This window comes from Pseudophryne corroboree, chromosome 5 (genome assembly GCF_028390025.1).
Source record: "Pseudophryne corroboree isolate aPseCor3 chromosome 5, aPseCor3.hap2, whole genome shotgun sequence".
Taxonomy (NCBI): domain Eukaryota; kingdom Metazoa; phylum Chordata; class Amphibia; order Anura; family Myobatrachidae; genus Pseudophryne; species Pseudophryne corroboree.
The window spans coordinates 148,827,187-148,851,958 of record NC_086448.1 but is presented as its reverse complement, the minus strand read 5'-3'; the positions used below and the strand labels follow the sequence as shown (position 1 = coordinate 148,851,958).

At 45.6% G+C, this 24,772-nt stretch overlaps 1 protein-coding gene across 4 annotated transcripts in view; it reads left to right on the top strand.

The window, feature by feature from the left end:
• PLCD1 (phospholipase C delta 1) overlaps positions 1-24,772 on the top strand; it is a 324,945-nt gene that overhangs the window by 160,733 nt on the left and 139,440 nt on the right. For 2 of the 4 annotated variants that reach the window (XM_063921791.1, XM_063921793.1), the window contains exons 2-3: positions 19,876-20,116; positions 20,429-20,593. In XM_063921791.1, coding sequence (XP_063777861.1) covers positions 20,086-20,116; positions 20,429-20,593 — 196 coding nt within the window. In that variant the 5' untranslated portion in view covers positions 19,876-20,085. The remainder of the gene's footprint in view (positions 1-19,875; positions 20,117-20,428; positions 20,594-24,772) is intronic. The other 2 variants (XM_063921790.1, XM_063921789.1) reach the window with 1 other exon arrangement.

Genomic DNA, 24,772 nt, shown 5'->3' with positions numbered 1-24,772 from the left:
ACACAATCCACTAGGAACATCCGTTACATGATCCCGGCAATAAAAAATGTGTTACACATTCTGACATTAACCCAAGTACCACTAAAAAAGGGTTTTATGTTTGGGGAGAAAAAGCAGGCAGTGTTTTGTTCCCCCATCAAATGAGTGAATGAAGTGTGAAAAAGCGTGGGTTCCCCCGATAAGAAACTGGTAATTTCTAAAAAGTTACTGATGGCGTACCCTTTCCCGCCAGAGGATAAGTTACGCTGGGAGATATCCCCTAGGGTGGATAAGGCGCTCACACGTTTGTCAAAAAAGGTGGCACTGCCGTCTTAGGATACGGCCACTTTGAAAGTACCTGCTGATAAAAAGCAGGAGGCTATCCTGAAGTCTGTATTTACACACTCCGGTACTAGACTGAGACCTGCAGATAGTGCTGCTGCAGCGTGGTCTGTAACCCTGTCAAACAGGGATACTATTTTGCAGACATAAGACATCGTCTTATATATGAGGGATGCACAGAGGGATATTTTGCCGGCTGGCATCCAGAATTAATGCAATGTCCATTCGGTCAGGACTGACTTTAAAAGGCACATAGAGCCTTATAAAGGTGAGGAATTGTTTGGGGATGGTCTCTGGGACCTCGTATCCACAGCAACAGCTGGGAAGAAAATTTTTTTACCTCAGGTTTCCTCACAGCCTCAGAAAGCACTGTATTATCAGGTACAGTCCTTTCGGCTTCAGAAATGCAAGCGTGTAAAACGAGGGAAGAGGGAAAAAGCTGCACCAGTCAGCCAGTTCCCAGAATCAAAATTCTTCCCCCGCTTCCTCTGAGTCCACCGCATGACGGGGGGGCTCCACAGGCGTAGCCAGGTACGGTGGGGGGCCGCCTCAAAAATTTCAGCGATCAGTGGGCTCGCTCACTAGATCCTTCAAGTAGTATTTCAGGGGTACAAGCTGGAATTCGAGGCGTCTCCCCCCCGCCGTTTCCTCAAATCTGCCTTGCCGACAACTCCCTCAGGCAGGGAGACTGTGCTAGAGGCAATTCACAAGCTGTATTCCCAGCAGGTGATAGTCAAGGTGCCCCTACTTCAACAAGGACGGGGTTACTATTCCACACTGTTTGTGGTACCGAAACCGGACGGTTCGGTGAGACCCATTTTATATTTGAAATCCTTGAACACATACATAAAAAAATTCAAGTTCAAGATGGAATCGCTCAGGGCGATTATTGCAAGCCTGGAGGAGGGGGATTACATGGTATCCCTGGACATCAAGGAGGCTTACCTACATGTCCCCATTTACCATCCTCACCAGGAGTACCTCAGATTTGTGGTACAGGATTGCCATTACCAATTCCAAACACTGCCGTTTGGACTGTCCACGGCACCGAGGGTCTTTACCAAGGTAATGGCAGAAATGATTATACTCCTTCGAGAAAGGAAGTTTTAATTATCCCGTACTTGGACGATCTCCTTATAAAGGCGAGGTCCAAGGAGCAGTTGTTGGTTGGATTAGCACTATCTCGGGAAGTGCTACAACAGCACGGATGGATTCTATACATTCCAAAGTCACAGCTGGTTCCTACCACACGCCTACTGTTCCTGGGGATGGTTCTGGACACAGAACAGAAAAAAGTGTTTCTCCCGCAGGAGAAAGCCAAGGAGCTGTCATCTCTAGTCAGAGACCTCCTGAAACCAAAACAGGTATCGGTGCATCACTGCACACGAGTCCTGGGAAAAATGGTAGCTTCTTACGAAGCAAAATTCCATTCGGCAGGTTCCATGCAAGAACCTTTCAGTGGGACCTCTTGGACAAGTGGTCGGGATCGCATCTTCAGATGCATCGGCTGATAACCCTGTCTCCAAGGACCAGGGTATCTCTACTGTGGTGGCTGCAGAGTGCTCATCTTCAAGAGGGCCGCAGATTCGGCATACAGGACTGGGTCCTGGTAACCACGGATGCCAGCCTTCGAGGCTGGGGGGCAGTCACACAGGGAAGAAATTTCCAAGGACTTTGGTCAAGTCAGGAGTCGTCCCTACACATAAATATTCTGGAACTGAGGGCCATTTACAATGCCCTAAGTCTGGCAAGGCCTCTGCTTCAAAACCAGCCGGTACTGATCCAATCAGACAACATCACGGCAGTCGCCCATGTAAACCGACAGGGCGGCACGAGAAGCAGGATGGCGATGGCAGAAGCCACAAGGATTCTCCGATGGGTGGAAAATAACGTCTTAGCACTGTCAGCAGTGTTCATTCCGGGAGTGGACAACTGGGAAGCAGACTTCCTCAGCGGACACGACCTACACCCGGGAGAGTGGGGACTTCATCCAGAAGTCTTCCAACTGTTGGTAAACCGTTGGGAAAGGCCACAGGTGGACATGATGGCGTCCCGCCTAAACAAAAAACTAGAGAGATATTGCGCCAGGTCAAGGGACCCTCAGGCGATAGCTGTGGACGCTCTAGTGACACCGTGGGTGTACCAGTCAGTTTATGTGTTCCCTCCTCTGCCTCTCATACCAAGGGTACTGAGAATAATAAGAAAACGAGGAGTAAGAACAATACTCGTGGTTCCGGATTGGCCAAGACGAGCGTGGTACCCGGAACTTCAAGAGATGATCTCAGAGGACCCATGGCCTCTGCCGCTCAGACAGGACCTGCTGCAGCAGGGGCCCTCTCTGTTCCAAGACTTACCGCGGCTGCGTTTGACGGCATGGCGGTTGAACGCCGGATCCTGAAGGAAAAGGGCATTCCGGAGGAAGTCATTCCTACGCTGATTAAAGCCAGGAAAGATGTAACTGCAAAGCATTATCACCGCATATGGCGGATGTATGTTGCTTGGTGTGAGGCCAAAAAGGCCCCAACAGAGGAATTTCAACTGGGTCGAATTCTGCATTTCCTACAAGCAGGAGTGACTATGGGCCTGAAATTAGGCTCCATTAAGGTACAGATCTCGGCTCTGTCGATTTTCTTCCAGAAAGAACTAGCTTCACTACCTGAAGTTCAGACGTTTGTTAAGGGAGTGCTGCATATTCAGCCCCCTTTTGTGCCTCCAGTGGCACCTTGGGATCTCAACGTGGTGTTGAGTTTCTTAAAATCACATTGGTTTGAGCCACTTAAAACCGTGGATCTAAAATATCTCACGTGGAAAGTGGTCATGTTATTGGCCTTGGCTTCAGCCAGGCGTGTGTCAGAATTGGCGGCTTTGTCATGTAAAAGCCCTTATCTGATTTTCCATATGGATAGGGCAGAATTGAGGACTCGTCCCCAGTTTCTCCCTAAGGTGGTATCAGCTTTTCACTTGAACCAACCTATTGTGGTGCCTGCGGCTACTAGGGACTTGGAGGATTCCAAGTTGCTGGACGTAGTCAGGGCCTTGAAAATTTATGTTTCCAGGACGGCTAGAGTCGGGAAAACTGACTCGCTATTTATCCTGTATGCACCCAACAAGCTGGGTGCTCCTGCTTCTAAGCAGACTATTGCTCGCTGGATTTGTAGCACAATTCAGCTGGCGCATTCTGCGGCTGGACTGCCGCATCCTAAATCAGTAAAAGCCCATTCCACAAGGAAGGTGGGCTCATCTTGGGCGGCTGCCCGAGGGGTCTCGGCTTTACAACTTTGCCGAGCTGCTACTTGGTCAGGGGCAAACACGTTTGCAAAATTCTACAAATTTGATACCCTGGCTGAGGAGGACCTTGAGTTCTCTCATTCGGTGCTGCAGAGTCATCCGCACTCTCCCGCCCGTTTGGGAGCTTTGGTATAATCCCCATGGTCCTTTCGGAGTTCCCAGCATCCACTAGGACGTCAGAGAAAATAAGATTTTACTCACAGGTAAATCTATTTCTCGTAGTCCGTAGTGGATGCTGGGCGCCCGTCCCAAGTGCGGATTGTCTGCAATACTTGTACATAGTTATTGTTAACTAAAGGGTTATTGTTGAGCCATCTGTTGAGAGGCTCAGTTGTTTTCATACTGTTAAACTGGGTATGGTATCACGAGTTATACGGTGTGATTGGTGTGGCTGGTAAGAGTCTTACCCGGGATTCAAAATCCTTCCTTATTATGTCAGCTCGTCCGGGCACAGTGTCCTAACTGAGGCTTGGAGGAGGGTCATAGTGGGAGGAGCCAGTGCACACCAGGTGACCTAAAAGCTTTCTTTAGTTGTGCCCAGTCTCCTACGGAGCCGCTATTCCCCATGGTCCTTTCGGAGTTCCCAGCATCCACTACGGACTACGAGAAATAGATTTACGGGTGAGTAAAATCTTATTTTTTAATATTCATTTTAAATGTTAGTATATGTGTGTTTTAGCCCTGGAAACACAATGTCTAATTGAAATATTGATTTTAAATGTTAGTATATGTGTGTTTTAGCCCTGGAAACACAATGGGGTATATGCAATTGCGGTCGAATTCCCGAAATTGTCGAATTTCGGGTCATTTTCGCCAGAAAAAAAAAATCGTCAATGCAATTCAGTGCTTTCCGTCAAAAAAACGGACTTTCAAAATTCGACTTTTTGAAATTCGACTTTTTGCAAATTCGACTTTTCTGCAATGATACAAGTGCTGCAATTCGACAAAAGCATATTCAATTCAAGTTTGGAAATTCGACAGCAGTGCTTTTAGACAGTAAATTCGTCATTTTCAATCCGCCACACTTTGGAGGGTGAAAACAATAAAAAAAATTTTAAACATGGTTTTTTTTGGGGGGGAATAGCATATCTATTTATATTAGAAGGGATTAGGTACTTTTTTTTTTTTTTTTTGGAGGCACAAGTATTATTTATATATTTCTCTAACGTCCTAAGTGGATGCTGGGACTCCGTAAGGACCATGGGGAACAGCGGCTCCGCAGGAGACAGGGCACAAAATAAAAGCTTGAGATATCAGGTGGTGTGCACTGGCTCCTCCCCCTATGACCCTCCTCCAAGCCAGTTAGATTTTTGTGCCCGGCCGAGAAGGGTGCAAACTAGGTAGCTCTCCAGAGCTGCTTAGAATAAAAGTTTAGTTAGGTTTTTTTTATTTTCAGTGAGTCCTGCTGGCAACAGGCTCACTGCATCGTGGGACTAAGGGGAGAAGAAGCGAACTCACCTGAGTGCAGAGTGGATTGGGCTTCTTAGGCTACTGGACGTTAGCTCCAGAGGGACGATCACAGGTTCAGCCTGGATGGGTCACCGGAGCCGCGCCGCCGTCCCCCTTACAGAGCCAGAAGAGACGAAGGTCCGGTGAAAGCGGCGGCAGAAGACATCCTGTCTTCAAGACTAAGGTAGCGCACAGCACCGCAGCTGTGCGCCATTGCTCTCAGCACACTTCACACTCCGGTCACTGAGGGTGCAGGGCGCTGGGGGGGAGCGCCCTGAGACGCAATATAACACACATATACCTTAGCTGGCAAAAGGAATACATCACATATAGCTCCAGGGCTATATGGATGTATTTTTTCCCCTGCCATTTTACACAAAAAAGCGGGAGTTAAGGACGTCGTGAAGGGACGGGGCCTATCTCCTCAGCACACTGGCGCCATTATTCCCTCACAGCTCCGCTGGAAGGACGGCTCCCTGATTCTCCCCTGCAGTACTGCATCTGATTCAGGGTTAAAAAGAGAAGGGGGGGCATTTTGGCAGCAAATAACTAGATAAACAGCAGCTATAAGGGATTAACACTTATATAAGGTTATCCCTGTATATATATAGCGCTGGGTGTGTGCTGGCAGACTCTCCCTCTGTCTCTCCAAAGGGCTAAGTAGGGTCCTGTCCTCTATCAGAGCATTCCCGGTGTGTGTGCTGTGTGTCGGTACGCGTGTGTCGACATGTATGAGGAGGAAAATGAGGTGGAGGCGGAGCAGTTGCCTGTGTTAGTGATGTCACCCCCTAGGGAGTCGACACCTGACTGGATGATTGTGTTTAAGCAATTAAGTGATAATGTCAGCAATTTACAAAAAACTGTTGACGACATGAGAAAGCCGGCAAATCAATTAGTGCCTGTTCAGGCGTCTCAGACACCCTCAGGGGCCCTAAAACGGCCGCTACCTCAGTGGGTCGACACGGATCCAGATACAGATACTGAATCTAGTGTCGACGGTGACGAGACAAACGTAATGTCCAGTAGGGCCACACGTTACATGATCACGGCAATGAAAGAGGCATTGAACCTTTCTGACACTACAAATACCTCAAAGGCGGGTATTATGTGGGGTGTGAAAAAACTGCCAATAGTTTTTCCTGAGTCTGAGGAAATAAATGAGGTGTGTGATAAAGCGTGGGTTTCCCCCGATAAAAAACAGCTAATTTCTAATAAGTTATTAGCACTATACCCTTTCCCGCCAGAGGTTAGGGCACGGTGGGAAACACCCCCTAGGGTAGATAAGGCGCTCACACGTTTATCTAAACAAGTAGCGTTACCGTCCCCTGATACGGCCACCCTCAAAGAACCAGCTGATAGGAGGCTGGAAAATATCCTGAAAAGTATATACACACATACTGGTGTTATACTGCGACCAGCAATCGCATCAGCCTGGATGTGCAGTGCTGGAGTCGCATGGGCGGATTCCCTGACTGAGAATATTGATACCCTGGATAGGGACAATATTCTGTTAACTATAGAACATTTAAAGACAGAAAAAGACAGTCTTTTCAAACTCAATCCTTTCGTTCCCATAAGTACAAGCGAGCAAAAGGTCACTCTTTTCTGCCCAAGGGCAGAGGAAGAGGAAAAAGGCAGCACCATGCAGCCGCTTCCCAGGAGCAGAAGCCCTCCCCTGCTTCTGCCAAGTCTTCAGCATGACGCTGGGGCTTTACAAGCAGACTCAGACACGGTGGGGGCCCGTCTCAAGAATTTCAACGCGCAGTGGGCTCACTCGCAAGTGGATCCCTGGATTCTACAGGTAGTATCACAGGGGTACAAACTGGAATTCGAGGCGTTTCCTCCTCATCGGTTCCTGAAGTCTGCTTTACCGAAGTCTCCCTCCGACAGGGAGGCAGTTCTGGAAGCCATTCACAAGCTGTACTCCCAGCAGGTGATAATCAAGGTACCTCTCTTACAACAGGGGAAGGGGTATTATTCCACACTATTTGTGGTACCGAAGCCGGACGGCTCGGTGAGACCAATATTAAATCTAAAATCTTTGAACACTTACATAAAAAGGTTCAAATTCAAGATGGAGTCACTCAGAGCGGTGATAGCGAACCTGGAAGAGGGGGACTATATGGTGTCGCTGGACATCAAGGATGCTTATCTCCACGTCCCAATATATCCTTCTCACCAAGGGTACCTCAGGTTTGTAGTACAAAACTGTCATTATCAGTTTCAGACGCTGCCGTTTGGATTGTCCACGGCGCCTCGGGTCTTTACCAAGGTAATGGCCGAAATGATGATTCTTCTACGAAGAAAAGGCATCTTAATTATCCCTTACTTGGACGATCTCCTGATAAGGGCAAGAACCAAGGAACAGTTAGAAGTCGGAGTGGCACTATCTCAGGTAGTGCTAAGTCAGCACGGATGGATTCTAAATATTCCAAAATCGCAGCTGATTCCAACGACACGTCTACTGTTCTTAGGAATGATTCTGGACACAGTCCAGAAGAAGGTGTTTCTCCCGGAGGAGAAGGCCAGGGAGTTATCCGAGCTAGTCAGGAACCTCCTAAAACCAGGACAGGTCTCAGTGCATCAGTGCACAAGGGTCCTGGGAAAAATGGTGGCTTCTTACGAAGCGATTCCATTCGGAAGATTCCATGCAAGAACTTTTCAGTGGGATCTACTGGGAAAATGGTCCGGATCGCATCTTCAGATGCATCAACGGATAACCCTGTCGCCAAGGACAAGGGTGTCTCTCCTGTGGTGGCTTCAGAGGGCTCATCTACTAGAGGGCCGCAGATTTGGCATTCAGGATTGGATCCTGGTAACCACGGATGCCAGCCTGAGAGGCTGGGGAGCAGTCACACAGGGAAGGAATTTCCAGGGCTTGTGGTCAAGCATGGAAACATCTCTTCATATAAACATTCTAGAACTAAGGGCCATTTACAATGCCTTAATTCAAGCAAAACCTCTGCTTCAGGGTCAGGCGGTGTTGATCCAGTCGGACAACATCACGTCAGTCGCCCACATAAACAGACAGGGCGGCACGAGAAGCAGGAGGGCAATGGCAGAAACTGCAAGGATTCTTCGCTGGGCGGAAAATCATGTGATAGCACTGTCAGCAGTGTTCATTCCGGGAGTGGACAACTGGGAAGCAGACTTCCTCAGCAGACACGACCTTCACCCGGGAGAGTGGGGACTTCACCCAGAAGTCTTCCACCAAATTGTAAACCGTTGGGAAAGACCAAAGGTGGACATGATGGCGTCACGTCTAAACAAAAAACTGGACAGATATTGCGCCAGGTCAAGGGACCCTCAGGCAATAGCAGTGGACGCTCTGGTAACGCCGTGGGTGTACCAGTCAGTGTATGTATTCCCTCCTCTGCCCCTCATACCGAAAGTATTGAGAATCATGAGAAGGAGAGGAGTAAGAACTATACTCGTGGTTCCGGATTGGCCAAGAAGGTCTTGGTACCCGGAACTTCAAGAGATGCTCACGGACGAACCGTGGCCTCTACCTCTAAGACAGGACCTGCTACTGCAGGGGCCTTGTCTGTTCCAAGACTTACCGCGGCTGCGTTTGACGGCATGGCGGTTGAACGCCGGATCCTGAAGGACAAGGGCATTCCAGAAGAAGTCATCCCTACTCTGGTAAAAGCCAGAAAGGAAGTAACCGCAAAACATTATCACCGCATTTGGCGTAAATATGTTGCGTGGTGTGAGGCCAAGAAGGCCCCTACACAGGAATTTCAACTGGGTCGTTTCTTGCATTTCCTGCAAACAGGACTGTCTATGGGCCTAAAATTAGGGTCCATTAAGGTTCAAATTTCGGCCCTGTCGATATTCTTCCAGAAAGAACTGGCTTCAGTACCTGAAGTTCAGACATTTGTGAAAGGGGTGCTGCACATACAGCCTCCTTTTGTGCCTCCAGTGGCACCTTGGGATCTCAATGTTGTGTTGAGATTTCTAAAATCACACTGGTTTGAACCATTGTCTACGGTAGATTTAAAATATCTCACGTGGAAGGTGTCGATGCTGTTGGCCTTGGCTTCAGCTAGGCGTGTGTCAGAATTGGCGGCTTTATCATGTAAAAGCCCTTACCTAAATTTTCATTCTGACAGGGCGGAATTGAGGACTCGTCCTCAATTTCTACCTAAGGTGGTTTCTGCATTTCACATGAACCAACCTATTGTGGTACCTGCGGCTACTAGGGACTTAGAGGACTCTAAGTTGCTGGACGTTGTCAGGGCCTTGAAAATATATGTTTCCAGGACGACTGGAGTCAGGAAAACTGACTCGCTGTTTATCCTGTATGCACCCAACAAGCTGGGTGCTCCTGCTTCAAAGCAGACGATTGCTCGTTGGATTTGTAGTACAATTCAGCTTGCACATTCCGTGGCAGGATTGCCACAGCCAAAATCAGTAAAAGCCCATTCCACAAGGAAAGTGGGCTCATCTTGGGCGGCTGCCCGAGGGGTCTCGGCTTTACAACTTTGCCGAGCAGCTACTTGGTCAGGGGCAAACACGTTTGCTAAATTCTACAAATTTGATACCCTGGCTGAGGAGGACCTGGAGTTCTCTCATTCGGTGCTGCAGAGTCATCCGCACTCTCCCGCCCGTTTGGGAGCTTTGGTATAATCCCCATGGTCCTTACGGAGTCCCAGCATCCACTTAGGACGTTAGAGAAAATAAGATTTTACTTACCGATAAATCTATTTCTCGTAGTCCGTAGTGGATGCTGGGCGCCCATCCCTAGTGCGGATTGTCTGCAATACTTGTATATAGTTATTGTTACAAAAAATTCGGGTTATTATTGTTGAGCCATCTTTTCAGAGGCTCCTTTAAATTTATCATACTGTTAACTGGGTTCAGATCACGAGTTGTACGGTGTGATTGGTGTGGCTGGTATGAGTCTTACCCGGGATTCAATATCCTTCCTTATTATGTACGCTCGTCCGGGCACAGTATCCTAACTGGCTTGGAGGAGGGTCATAGGGGGAGGAGCCAGTGCACACCACCTGATATCTCAAGCTTTTATTTTGTGCCCTGTCTCCTGCGGAGCCGCTGTTCCCCATGGTCCTTACGGAGTCCCAGCATCCACTACGGACTACGAGAAATAGATTTATCGGTAAGTAAAATCTTATTTTTTTTTTTTTTTTTTTTTTTTTTTTTTTAGTGCTGGAACGGTAAAATTTAAATTTAAAAAAAAAATGGCGTGGGGTCCCCCCTCCAAAGCATAACCAGCCTCGGGCTCTTCGAGCTGGTCCTGGTTCTAAAAATGCGGGGAAAAATTGGGCAGGGATCCCCCGTATTTTTAAAACCAGCACCGGGCTCTGCGCCTGGTGCTGGTGCAAAAAATACGGGGGACAAAACGAGCAGGGGTCCCCCGTATTTTTCACACCAGCATCGGGCTCCACTAGCTGGACAGATAATGCCACAGCCGGGGGTCACTTTTATACAGTGCCCTGCGGCCGTGGCATTAAATATCCAACTAGTCACCACTGGCCGGGGTACCCTGGGGGAGTGGGGACCCCTTCAATCAAGGGGTCCCCCCCCCAGCCACCCAAGGGCCAGGGGTGAAGCCCGAGGCTGTCCCCCCCCCATCCAAGGGCTGCGGATGGGAGGCTGATAGCCTTGAGTAAAATGACAAGAATATTGTTTTTTCCAGTAGTACTACAAGTCCCAGCAAGCCTCCCCCACAAGCTGGTACTTGGAGAACCACAAGTACCAGCATGCGGGAGAAAAACGGGCCCGCTGGTACCTGTAGTACTACTGGGAAAAAAATACCCAAATAAAAACAGGACACAGACACCGTGACAGTAAAACTTTATTACACACTGCCGACACACACATACTTACCTATGTTCACACGCCGACATCGGTCCTCTTCTCCATGTAGAATCCACGGATACCTGAAAAGAAAAGTTCAATATACTCACCTCAGACAGGGTCCAGAGATAAATCCACGTACTTGGCAAAAAAAGAAAACGGACACACGGACCACCGGACTGAAAGGGGTCCCATGCTGACACATGAGACCCCTTACCCCGAATGCCGGGACACCACGTGACTCCTGTCACTGAAGTCCCTTCAGCCAATCAGGAAGCGCTACTTCCGTGGCGCTCACCTGATTGGCTGTGCGCTGTCTGTGCTGTGCCGCTAAGTTCCCACCATTGAATATAATGGACGGAGCTGTGCGATGCGCTGTCACAGCACAGACAGCGCACAGCCAATCAGGTGAGCGCCACGGAAGTAGCGCTTCCTGATTGGCTGAAGGGACTTCAGTGACAGGAGTCACGTGGTGTCCCGGCATTCGGGGTAAGGGGTCTCGTGTCAGCATGGGACCCCTTTCAGTCCGGTGGTCCGTGTGTCCGTTTTCTTTTTTTGCCAAGTACGTGGATTTATCTCTGGACCCTGTCTGAGGTGAGTATATTGAACTTTTCTTTTCAGGTATCCGTGGATTCTACATGGAGAAGAGGACCGATGTCGGCGTGTGAACATAGGTAAGTATGTGTGTGTCGGCAGTGTGTAATAAAGTTAATACTGTCACGGTGTCTGTGTCCTGTTTTTATTTGGGTATTTTTCCCCCAGTAGTACTACAGGTACCAGCGGGCCCGTTTTTCTCCCGCATGCTGGTACTTGTGGTTCTCCAAGTACCAGCTTGCGGGGGAGGCTTGCTGGGACTTGTAGTACTACTGGAAAAAACAATATTCTTGTCATTTTACTCTAGGCTGTCAGCCTCCCATCCGCAGCCATTGGATGGGGGGGGGGCAGCCTTGGGCTTTACCCCTGGCCCTTGGGTGGCTGGGGGGGGGACCCCTTGATTGAAGGGGTCCCCACTCCCCCAGGGTACCCCGGCCAGGGGTGACTAGTTGGATATTTAATGCCACGGCCGCAGGGCACTGCATAAAAGTGACCCCCGGCTGTGGCATTATCTGTCCAGCTAGTGGAGCCCAATGCTGGTGTAAAAAATACGGGGGACCCCTACTCTTTTTGTCCCCCGTATTTTTTGCACCAGCACCAGGCGCAGAGCCCGGTGCTGGTTTTAAAAATACGGGGGATCCCTGCCCAATTTCCCCCCCGCATTTTTGGAACCAGGACCAGCTCGAAGAGCCCGAGGCTGGTTATGCTTTGGAGGGTGGACCTCACGCCATTTTTTTTCCGTGTTTTTCCCGTTTTTCCCCGTTTTTTTAAATCGCTGCAAAATCCGGCAAATCGTCCGTTTTTCGCCCGCGGGACTGTCGAATCCGTTTTTCATTGAATATGGTGAATTCCGGCAGCCACCTGCCGGAATTCACCTGTCGAATTGTGTCGAATTTAAAAACGGCGATAATTTGCCGCGATTCGCCGTGAATTGCATATACCCCAATGTCTAATTGAAATTGCCCCTATTCTCTGTACTACAAAAGTGCACAATGCAAACTCTGGAAAACCAACATACCAAAGGAGCAATTGTTTTGTATCAAACACACATATCAGGGGGAACCTGATTCATTTGTTGGAAGAAGCATATAGTAAGGTCCTTGTGATTTGATAGAGAATCTCTTCTGGTTTTACAGAAAATGAGAAAACTAATAATTTTAAATTTGACCTTGACATGGAATTTATTTCTATCTTTTCTAGAGGCTCGTATGATATTTAAAACCCTTCATTAAGTTAATTGATCCCATGTTGAAACAGGACTTTCTCAAAAGCCAAGGATTTAAAAGGATATAACCGTAAGAATTTAGTGTCATCTACACAAAAACAGATTGGAACTTGGGGCCTAATTCAGCATGAGTTGTACTTTTACCAAAAATTGCAAAACTACAAAGCAGCGTCTCTAGCTTTATGATTTATTTAGATTTTGGTGGGCTATATTGTATCTGCATGGTAAATACTTTGCTTCTTCATTTCTACATTGCAATTTAGATATCCGTTTGAACAGGTTGGTTATAGGTGACCAGCGCTTAGGATCCCGCCGGTCACAATACCGACGCCGGGATCCTGGGGATTAGTATGGCGGCAAGGGGGTGAGCGCAATGAAGTCACGCTGCAGCAAACCACTTGCGGGCTTGCTTGCGCTCGCCACAAGTTGTATTTTCATTCTATGGGTGTCATGGACACCCACGAGTGGGAATAGTCCCTGTTAGTCAGCATGCCGATTGTCGGGATCTTGAGGGGTCGGGATGTAGGCTTAGGTATTGTGACCGGTGGTCACATAACTACATCCCGCTTGAACACACCCCACCCAAATCTAAAGAATATGAAATATGCTATCCTTAATAGAAATCCAGGCCGTTGTAAAAGAACATATTAGGCGAGATGTAATGGAGTCTGAGTTTTCCGGAGGTGCTCGCCTATAGTATTACATATTGCTTAAAAAGAGGTTTACTGAAGTCAGAAGCAGCAGTGCAAGTGGGCAGGTACGGGTGGGTACGGCGCACTCATAAGAATTTATCCCGCCGGGCCTCCCTCCGCTGCAGCTCATCGCGCTGATGCGAGGGGAGGAGAGCGCAGCGTGCGCCTCTCCTGCCCCTCAGTGTGTATCTTCAATTCAGCGCTGGCCCGTGAGCCAATCAGAGCTCGCGGACCAGCAGCCAAGGCTCCTGATTGGCTGCCGGACCGCAAGCTGTGATTGGCTTACGGATCGGCGCCTAATTGAAGGTAGACTGACACCCGCACCGCCGCTGGAGACTGAGGGGCAGGAGAGGCGCACACTGCGCTCTCCTCCCCTCACACACAGGAACAGGACTGCAGCAGCGTGGTAAGCAGCAGGGGAATGGGGGGGGGGGGGGGCATGTGTACCTGGCACTTGGGGCATATCTGGCACTGCGGGGATATGTGTACCTGGCACTGGGGGCAACTCTGTATCTGGCACTGGGGGCATCTCTGTATCTGGCACTTCGAGCATATCTGGCACTGTGGGGGCATTTCTGTATCTGGCACTGGGGGCATATCTGGCACTGGGGGGGACATGTGTATCTGGCATGTGGGGCATTTCTGTATCTGGCACTGGGGGCATATCTGGCACTGGGGACATTTCTGTATCTGGCACAGTGAGGTAATGTGTATCTGGCACTGTGGGGCAATGTGTATCTGGCACTGTGGGGCAAAATGTATCTGGCACTGTGAAGCAATGTATATCTGGCACTCTGGGGCATTTGTGTATCTGGCACAGTGAGGCAATCTGTATCTGGCACTCTGGGGGCATTTGTGTATCTGGCACTGTGGGGCAACGTGTATCTGCCCCTCCCCCATATGTGTATCACGCCCCCATTTTCATTGGCCACTCCCCATGAGGCATTTGGCCTTCTGCGCGCGCGCACAGTACCTATAAGACATTTTTTCTACTTGCACCACTGGTCAGAAGAATTATTCATGAAGCAGTGAAAAGAGTGGAGAAGTGAGCCAGTGGAGAAGTTGCCCATGGCAACCAATCAGCTGCTCCGTACAATTGTATAGTATGCAAATTATAAATGCTACTTCAATGCTGATTGGTTACCATGGGCAACTTCACTGGCTCACTTCTCCACACTTTCACTGCTTCATGAATAGACCCCCTTAGGCGCTCTTGCAGAGTGAGTGCAGCGTCTATATGCATAACGTATGTTTTGTGAATGTCCTCCTGCACGTGTCCAGAACAGTGGGTGCGACTGTAGAGATTTATGTTTCTCCTACTTACGCCTGAAAATATGGATGTTATAGTATGGGATGTATGCATGACATTGACCGAAGCCTATGCTACATGTTGTGAGATGTGTGAGACTCAACATATGGGTAGAAATTTGATTATTTTCCTTATGTTTTTTTTTTTTTTGAACATAAATCCATACTTACCTGCTCTCCCAGATTTTTGGGGACACTGACAAACTTTTAGGGAGCCCCAGTAAATCAATGAAGATTATGCGTCCTCCCTGCATTCCGCCCACTTTTTATTGAAATGGCCGGGACAGGAAGTATAATGCTGCAAATCATGGGTCCATGTGACAAGTATGATGGGATTCCAATAACGAGAAGCTTCCGGGAGTTTAATTTTATACAGGTAGATGAGGTTTTATAGATGAGATTCTAGATGTTACCACAGTACAAGTGTTGTTGGTTTTTAGTGGATTGATTCTGCATTCCTCCTCTGCCTTGTATATGACTGCCGCTTTAAAAACACGGGCAGACTCGTAGAAACTCCCGGACAGCCTGCACCTCTAGGTTATTACATATTGCCGATGTCTCCGTCATTACCATCTAACAATATACAAATAGGGACTGCTTATTATTAAGAAGTCTGCATCAGGGAGAATCGTACTGTGCCAGTACCTATCCATGAAAAAGTTTTATTTTATTCAGGATTTTTCTTTGTTTGGATTCTCACATTTATAGAGATTCTCACTGGAATGTTGAATAAATCCGTCTATCGCTGAAGTGTAATTTCTGCGCACCACTCGGTTCTTTTTTTGGATCTACTTTGGCTTCACAAACAACTTGTATTGCAACACCTGTCACACTCACTTAGGATAGTTATTCCGTGTTCAAGAGCCCCAGGAATTTGCACCTTTCGATTGCAAGAATCTATTACTGCGGTCATGCGTAAAGCTTATTATTGTGCCTCATTTCTTCGGATTTGCAATATAAGGAATCACAACACTGTGCAAGAACACATTTATTTTATTCTTGTGCAAGCGATTTGACTATATCTGTATCTTTATATTTGCAGACACTTAACATAAATATTGGAACTTGAGTTCCTCATGGTCTGGGAGAGTTATTATAACATCAGGACCATGTGTTCTGTATTTCCCAGGTTTGCACAAGTGATTATTGCTATATATTTATAATCTGCACTAGGTCACTGTTTGGGATTTTCTTCATTCCAGATCAACTTTGTGACTTTATTAACATTGTTGTGCATATTGGGGCTTATTCAGATTCAGTTTTGCTAAAATAGCAAAACAACTGCTATCACTTGCATGCTGGGGGCTGCTGGAATTGAAGAAGAAATAAGATTGACAGAATAATTGATTGCTTTGTTGAATCATTTCATTCTACAGGCATTTGTGTAATAACACTAACTGTGGTGATATATAATTGTTTTTAAACGGTTCTTTATTGATTGTTGAATGGTCGAAATCCTATAGTATTCTCAATTGGTAGTTGACTGATTACTAATTGGTATAATTGTGAACATTGGATCAAACAGTTAGTTTGTATAAATTATAAAAATGACACAATCAGGAAGTAGATTTTTGGATGAAGCTCTGTTGGCACAAGCAGAGAATAAACAACTGAGTTTGACAGATGATGATGCAGAGAAGGTATTATTTGCTAAGGAGGAATTTGGTGAATTACCAGCAGAGACTACCCTAGATCTTTATCATAAATTACTAAGATTGTCCAAAAAAGAGGCAGACCTAGTCTTACATGGACAATTCCTCTCGGATTATTACAGACAAAAGAAAATCCCCAGAGGTTTTAGAATCCCCAACGTACCAACTATCGGACGAACAAATCCAGCTTTCTGTAGTAAATGGTGTAGTGTTTTGAACAAATGTTCAATGGATTTGTTACTTTTGGTGATTGAAGAGGTGGGCAGTGACCTTAAAAAAATAAAAGGAGAGTTGGGGGATTTTAAATTATCTCACCAATCGAAATTAGACGAGGATGTGGGTGAAAAATGGATGGAGAAATTAACTGTGAATGTAGAACGGTATAGAAAGGACCTAGTAGCATTTAAAAGAAATAAATTGGATGTAGTATTAAATGACTACAAAAACCATAATGTGTACAGGTGGTTAAGTGGGGATAATTTCAAATACCCCAAACAAAGACAGAGGTATTTCATACAGAAACAACCCTATTCAGTAGATTCCTCATGCTCCTCCTCAGAGGTAGAACGGACGGAAGGAATTCCACCTAGTGGCTCGGATAATTTTTTAGGGGTGGACATGGACAAAGGTCCAATTACAGATACAAGAGCAAAAAGAGGCCGCACCCGAGGAGGGGGAAGAAGAAGGGGAAGAAGGAGGCATTAAAAAATAATGTCTTCAATCTATCAAAATACCCACTAACTGAGTCAGAACTATCTGTCTTAGCGTTAGGATTCACATTTGTTCCCACGTTTATAAATAGTACTTTTGACACTCAGGTTGACTTATATAAATTAGGAAGAAAATTAAGGTTAAAGGAATTCTTTAAAGAATCACGCGAGGAAAGTGAGCGAAAATATGGATCCCTTAAGGGGAAACCAAGCACATTTGACCCCCAGTCAAATAACGCAAGTATAAAAACCTTCTTGCGTATGGTTGAGGGGGATTATAATGAAATGAATAAGGAACATCATTATAGATTTAACCTGAGTCTGGATCAAAAGAAAGCACTATCTTCGTTGCAAAAAAAAAATGATGAAATAGTCATTAGGATGGCAGATAAGGGAGGAGCAATAGTGGTGTTAGACTATGACTATTATGATCGTGAGATTAAACAACAATTGGCTGATACAAGAACTTATAGGGAGGTGAAAGATAACCCCATGTTACAAATAAAATCAAAGATTGACATATTATTAGAGAGGGGTATTCAACATGGTTGGTTGGACATGGAATTGGTGGAATTACTGACAGTAGATGAACCAGCTTGTCCAATCTTCTATAGTATTCCAAAAATACATAAATCAATTATTGCCCCACCAGGAAGGCCCATAGTATCGGCTAGAGGCTCGGTCCTACAACCAATTGCCCAATATATAGACATTCTGCTCCAACCTGTAGTAACAGAAAGTAAAAGTTACATCAAGGATACACCCCACCTTCTTTCAAAATTGAAAAAGATAGAAGGATCACTGGATGAGATATATTTTGCAACATTGGATGTTGTGTCACTGTATACTGCGATTCCTCATGAGTTAGGAGTTGAGGCAGTAAGAAAAAGATTAACTGGGGCAATTTTTGATGGTCCACCAATTGAATATGTTTGTGAACTGGTTTTGAGTGTTTTGGAAAACAATCATTTCAGATATGGTACATCTTATTATGTACAGAGTGCTGGGACCGCAATGGGATCTAATTTGGCTCCGGTGTACGCAAATATATTTATGACAGAGTATGAAGAAGAGCATATATATCCCAGTTACGGTCCCAGCATTCTCCATTATTTCCGTTTCATAGATGATGTTCTAATCCTATGGAGAGGGACAGAAGCACTGTTCCAGGAAATGGTGGAGAATTTAAATTCATTGGATAGTCCGATTCGCTTTACTAGTAACTTTCAGGCTGAAAAAATAGAATTCTTGGATATTTCTATTTTTAAGACAGATGGGGGTTTAGGAACCACACTATATAGGAAAAGCACGGACAGGAATTCCATATTATTTGGCACAAGTCACCATCCAAAACCATTGATGGAGGGCTTACCAGTTTCACAATTTATACGTGTTTTGAGAAATAATACGGAGAAAGATAGAGCACAGATACAGCTGGTGGAAATGAAGGAACGATTTCTAGAAAGAGGATATACACCTCAGGTCTTAGAGAAATGCCTAAGAAGGGCATGGAAAATTTGGGAGGAGAAGGAGCATAAAAAACCTGTTAAAGACGATAAAAGGTTTATAGTGTTGAAACAATTTGACACAAAAGCCATTTCATTTAGTAAGTCAGTGAAAAAACACTGGCCTATAGTAAGATCTGATAAGATTTTAAAGAAAACTCTGGGAAAACCGTTGGTAGCCTTTAAAAGAGGTCCAAATTTAAAACAACTATTAATGAAGCCAACTAAAAACTTTGATAGAAAAATCACAAGAACTTGGTTGAACACGAATCGATTTGGCTGTTACCGTTGCACAGGGTGTACAACATGCAGCGGTATGTTATCAGGTAGAACCTTTTCCCACCCACATTCAGGAGCTCAAATTGAAATCAAGTATCGGCTTACCTGTACCTCCAAATATGTGATCTACATATTAATTTGCCCATGTAGCTTAGTCTATGTGGGGAAGACCACTAGGAATTTTAGAGAAAGAATGGCCAATCATAGGAGATCAATTAGGGAAGCCATCAGTGAAGGTAAAAGTGATAAACCAGTGGCCCGGCATTTCTTGCAAAATTCCCACACAGTAGCATCCCTACGGTGTATGGTGATAGACTACGAGCCACCGTTAGAACGAGGTGGCAATAGGGACCAGAAATTATTAAGGAGAGAAGCCAGATGGATCTACGACCTAGATACAATAGCCCCAAGGGGGATGAATGAAAATATAAATTTCAAATGTTTTTTGGGAAGTTAAGGTTGGGGGCCCATAAAAATAATAAAATAATAATAAAAAATAGATGAGGGGAATGTCACTTTGATAAAAACTGCCAGGAAGATCATTATTCAACAATATGAAATTTTAAGTGTTTTTTAAAATAGAATAGGAAATCATGAATTGTTTTTAATTTTAATCTAAATGTTGGTGTGTATTGCAACTTGTAATTGTATGGATGAGTGATCATCAGCGAAGTAGAAATGGATAGCCAGAGAGATATTTTAGTGTATAGTGAACTGGGGACGAATCTTTATGTAAAGGGAGAATGAAGTGGAACGCAAGTGACACGCATAAGGAGTCTAAAGATGACGTGGTAAGCGATGGACGCGGCCCTAATGAGGGGAGTGGTCGAGGCGCACCACGTGACCGGATTGACGGGACTTAGAGCCCGAACTCCCGTATTGCGTATAGACATGCGCAGGACGGTGGAACGCACGCCGAGGAATACGGCGGACCAGGTAGCCACAAGTCACAAAGATTTCGCTGGTGTAACACGCATCCATTCAAGTTTGTAACTGTATGTATTTGTCTATTTGTTTTTTGGTATGTTTTAGATGTGGGTCTTTAACGGCACGAAAAGCGGCCGAAGTCGACAGATATAAAAAGACATGATGTATTACAAATTCATGACAAGTGAAAGCCATATACAGATGGAGCTGCACCATTGATATTTACAGATATTCAGAATATTTATGTATCCTGAGTGGAACGATAAATGTGCATTGATGTGATGGATAAATTTGGAGTGGTGTTTTGACTCCCATATGGACATGGTCATGAACGGAATGAATTACGGTAATACAACTGTACCTGCAGATTGAATTGAATAAAATAACTGTGAAACTTTGGAATTGAAATAAGTAGTGAGTGCACTTGCTTCGGGAGATATATATATATATATATATATATATATATATATATATATATATAGTCTGATAAAAATTGCTCTGGGGTTGTTCCTGTTCAATTACACAGTTTTACATTTAAAGTCCCCATTTGCCAACTATGGATTGGGCATAGCACATTTAATTCATGGATATTACTGCTTTATGAAACCCGCTTTATGCCCTTTCTCATTGTAACGTTATTGCCTTCTTGCCTTTGTAGGTTTACAGGATGATGAAGACCTGAGGTTTCTCCTGAAGGGAAGCCCACTGTCCAAACTGAAGTCCACGTCATGGAGAAAGTCACGGTTTTACAAACTGCAGGAGGACTGCCAGACTGTATGGCATGACTCAAAGAAGATCCTGAGGTCCCCTGATTCACAAACTTGTGAGTACACAAAACGCTGCATCTATTACTAGATTACATGTTGCAAGTATAATTAGGGTTACCGCAATACCCTTTTAATCCGGGACTCATGAATTACACAGGTTCTGCTGGATAAATTCAAGCTTGCATTTCACCTGGTTTTAATCAGCCACAGAACCTGTGTAATCATAGGTGTTTCGAATTAAAGGGATATTATGGCAACCCTAAGTTTAATAGGTGTTAGGTCAGGCATGCAGCCCCTCACGCATCACTTTGCGGCCCATGGGCAGAAGTCCTTTTACGGCCCGTTGGCAGGGGTTAAATTGGGCTGGAACGGTGAGGTTGCCCCTCTGTGCTCATCGCTGCTGCAGGAGAGGAGGCTGGATTCTGGATGGGCTTCCCTCTGCCCAAACCGCCCACATCAATAGACTGTGGTGGGTGGACAGCGCTATAAAATTGAATTGGCCCGCCCTGCCTTCTCCAGTCACGGCAAAGATGATGTCACCTCACATGTCTCCTGATGTGAGGAGGGGAGCTGCCCTGAGACGAGAGAGAGAACAGTGCCAATGCAGAGATATTTACAGCTAGTAAAAAGTTTAGCAACCATGGCATGCCCTTAGCTCCACAGTCCACACTGTGTATATTGCCCTGCTGGGATTAGTATGATTTGCCAGTGGACGGGATGCCGACTGTCAGTATACGGACAGCGGCATCCCGTCCATCAGAATCCTGACAGCCCCCCATTGAGGCGCCTAACCCTCATCTTTTCCGTACCCTAACCCTCCCTTGGGGGTGCCTAAGCCTAACCCTCCCTGCCCTGCTGCCTAAACCTAACCCTCCCCGCTAGGTGCCTAACCCAAACCCTCCCCGCTAGGTGCCTAACCCTCCCTTCCCCGCTGCCTAAACTTAACCCTCCCCGCTTAATGCCTATCCCTAACCTCCCCCTCTTAGAGCCTAAACCTAACACTCCCTCCCCGGTCCCTAACCCTAACCTTCCCGTCCCTAACGCTAACCCCCCTTCTACTGCCTAAACCTAGATCCTCAGCTGTTCTACTTAAGTGGACCAGGTGGCACCATATGGCAATGATATGCTAACGTCAGCTTTAGAGGATATAAAATCGAATGCTTCTATAAAAGCGAATACATCAGCATGATATGATGCAGCTGTAACTCAGCAGTGATATTTGTGTTTCTATGTATTAATACGTTTTCTTTGCTGCTGGTGAAGTGTTTTATATATACAGTATAATTACCATACATTGGTCTGTTTAAACTGCCATATACACAGATAAAAAAGAAATACATTTTATTTATATATATATATATATATATATATATATATATATACTGACTTGTGTCTATTATAGTAAATATTTTACTGTACTGTTGGGTAAGATAAATACAGACCACTCCAGAAATTACTGTAAAATAAGTTTTGCTAATAAATGCCCATGTTCCTAGGTATCAGAATGGAAGGGTCTGGTGCCTGGGCATACTGTCGTTTAGGAGATGCTAACCCGTGCTGCAGTTTTCAGGTGGCTCTCCTGCGGCTCATGGCAGGAGACGTTTTAAAGGCAACTCTTTTTTGTTGGATAATATTATGTTTCCAGAGCATTGATTGGTCAGTCCTGGCAACCAATTACATTCTGCAGTGTATCCAGAAATCCATTTAATAAATTCTTTTAACAGGGGAATTAGCTGCTAGACGGTCAATGGGAATGTATTTGCACGGATCCAAGGTATTGGTCCCCAGCTGTCCTGTTTGAATGAGGGCAAATTACAAGTGAAATACTTTAAAATTTTGAATTGAAAAGAAACCCCATAGTGTACTATGATCCATAACTCATGTACAAACGCTGGCAAACTTACCAATCAGCTGTGTGATAGGATGCACATAGTAATGCCGGTACAGGTTGAGTATCCCATATCCAAATATTCCGAAATACGGAATATTCCGAAATACGGACTTTTTTGAGTGAGATAGTGAAACCTTCGTTTTCTGATGGCTCAATGTACTCAAACCTTGTTTAATACACAAAGTTATTAAAAATTTTGTATTAAATGTCCTTCAGGCTGTGTGTATAAGGTGTATATAAAACATAAATGAATTGTGTGAATGTAGAGACACTTTGTTTAATGCACAAAGTTATAAAAAATATTGGCTAAAATGACCTTCAGGCTGTGTGTATAAGATGTATATGAAACATAAATGCATTCTGTGCTTAGATTTAGGTCCCATCACCATGATATCTCATTATGGTATGCAATTATTCCAAAATACGGAAAATTCCCATATCCAAAATACCTCTGGTCCCAAGCATTTTGGATAAGGGAGACTCAACCTGTATTAACATTACTACTTCAGAACAAGATCCGCAATAGTCACACTATTGATTTTCGTAGTACCGATAAATATATGTACATTTACTTATATTGTATTGTTGAAATTCGGCCACAGCTCAGGCAAGTTCCCTGTACTATGTATTTTATTCTGTAAGTGATTGTGTACCAAATGACCCAAAGAACCAAAATAGTTTCTTTATTATTTTGCAGAGTGTCACCTGCACCAGTTGTAATTTTTCCTCCTTTAGGGGTCTATTTACTAAGCCTTGGATGGAGATAAAGTCACTGGAGATAAAGTACCAGCCAATCAGCTTCTAACTGTCATTTTTGAAACACAGCATGTGGCATAGCAGTTAGGAGCTGATTGGCTGGTATTTTATCTCCAGCATCTTTATCTCCATCCAAGGCTTAGTAAATAGACCCCATAGACATCAATATTTTACTGGCTCATGGTTATACCTAAAGCGTATGGGAAGCTTCAGAGTGAGTGAGTGGAAGCACCTGGGTTTCCGACCCGTACAGATATACACAAGGGGACTGTAGTGTTCAACCCACCTCTATATGAGGCAAAACTCGTCCAACCTGTTATTTGGCAGTTAGTAATTGTAAGTGGGCAAGGTTGAATGACCTTTAGTCTATGCAATCATCAGAATCTTTAGAGCAGCACAGATTATTTCAGGATAGAAATGGGAGACAGTGACCTGCTTACTTGTGTAATTATGTTGGTGTGGCAGGGTTGCTCGGACACGGGCAGTGTCATTCTGAGAGGAGACTAAGTAAATCTGAGAGCCACAGACTATACTGTAGATAGTAGGAGTAGTATACCTCTAGCACAGAGGAGAGGCGCGAGGCGCCTACAAAACTGATACAAGGAAAATGTGCAGCTAAAGTTGTGGGATTTATTCATTATATTCGCTCACTGTTGAGAAAACCAAATATACTGGGGATGATTTAATTGGGGGGGAGACGTACAAATGATGCCTGCAAAGTGCCCTTGTAATGCCAGCAGTGGCTCCCTGCATCACTTCTAAATTGCGCATTTTATTTTACAATCCATTTTCTCTAACGTCCTAAGTGGATGCTGGGGACTCCGTAAGGACCATGGGGATTAGCGGCTCCGCAGGAGACTGGGCACAACTAAAGAAAGCTTTAGGACTACCTGGTGTGCACTGGCTCCTCCCACTAAGACCCTCCTCCAGACCTCAGTTAGATTCTTGTGCCCGGCTGAGCTGGATGCACACTAGGGGCTCTCCTGAGCTCCTAGAAAGAAAGTATATTTAGTTTTTTTATTTTACAGTGAGATCTGCTGGCAACAGACTCACTGCAGCGAGGGACTAAGGGGAGAAGAAGCGAACCTACCTAACAGGTGGTAGTTTGGGCTTCTTAGGCTACTGGACACCATTAGCTCCAGAGGGATCGACCGCAGGACCCGACCTTGGTGTTCGTTCCCGGAGCCGCGCCGCCATCCCCCTTACAGAGCCAGAAGCATGAAGAGTCCGGAAAATCGGCGGCAGAAGACTTCGGTCTTCACCAAGGTAGCGCACAGCACTGCAGCTGTGCGCCATTGCTCCTCATGTACACCTCACACTCCGGTCACTGATGGGTGCAGGGCGCTGGGGGGGGGGGGCGCCCTGAGTGCAATATAAGACACCTTGGCTGGCAAATCATCACAGTATATAGTCCCAGGGCTATATATGTGATAAATTACCCCTGCCAGAATCCATAAAAAAGCGGGAGAAAGTCAGCCGAAAAAGGGGCGGGGCTTCTCCCTCAGCACACTGGCGCCATTTTCTCTTCACAGTGCAGCTGGAAGACAGCTCCCCAGGCTCTCCCCTGTAGTTTTCAGGCTAAAAGGGT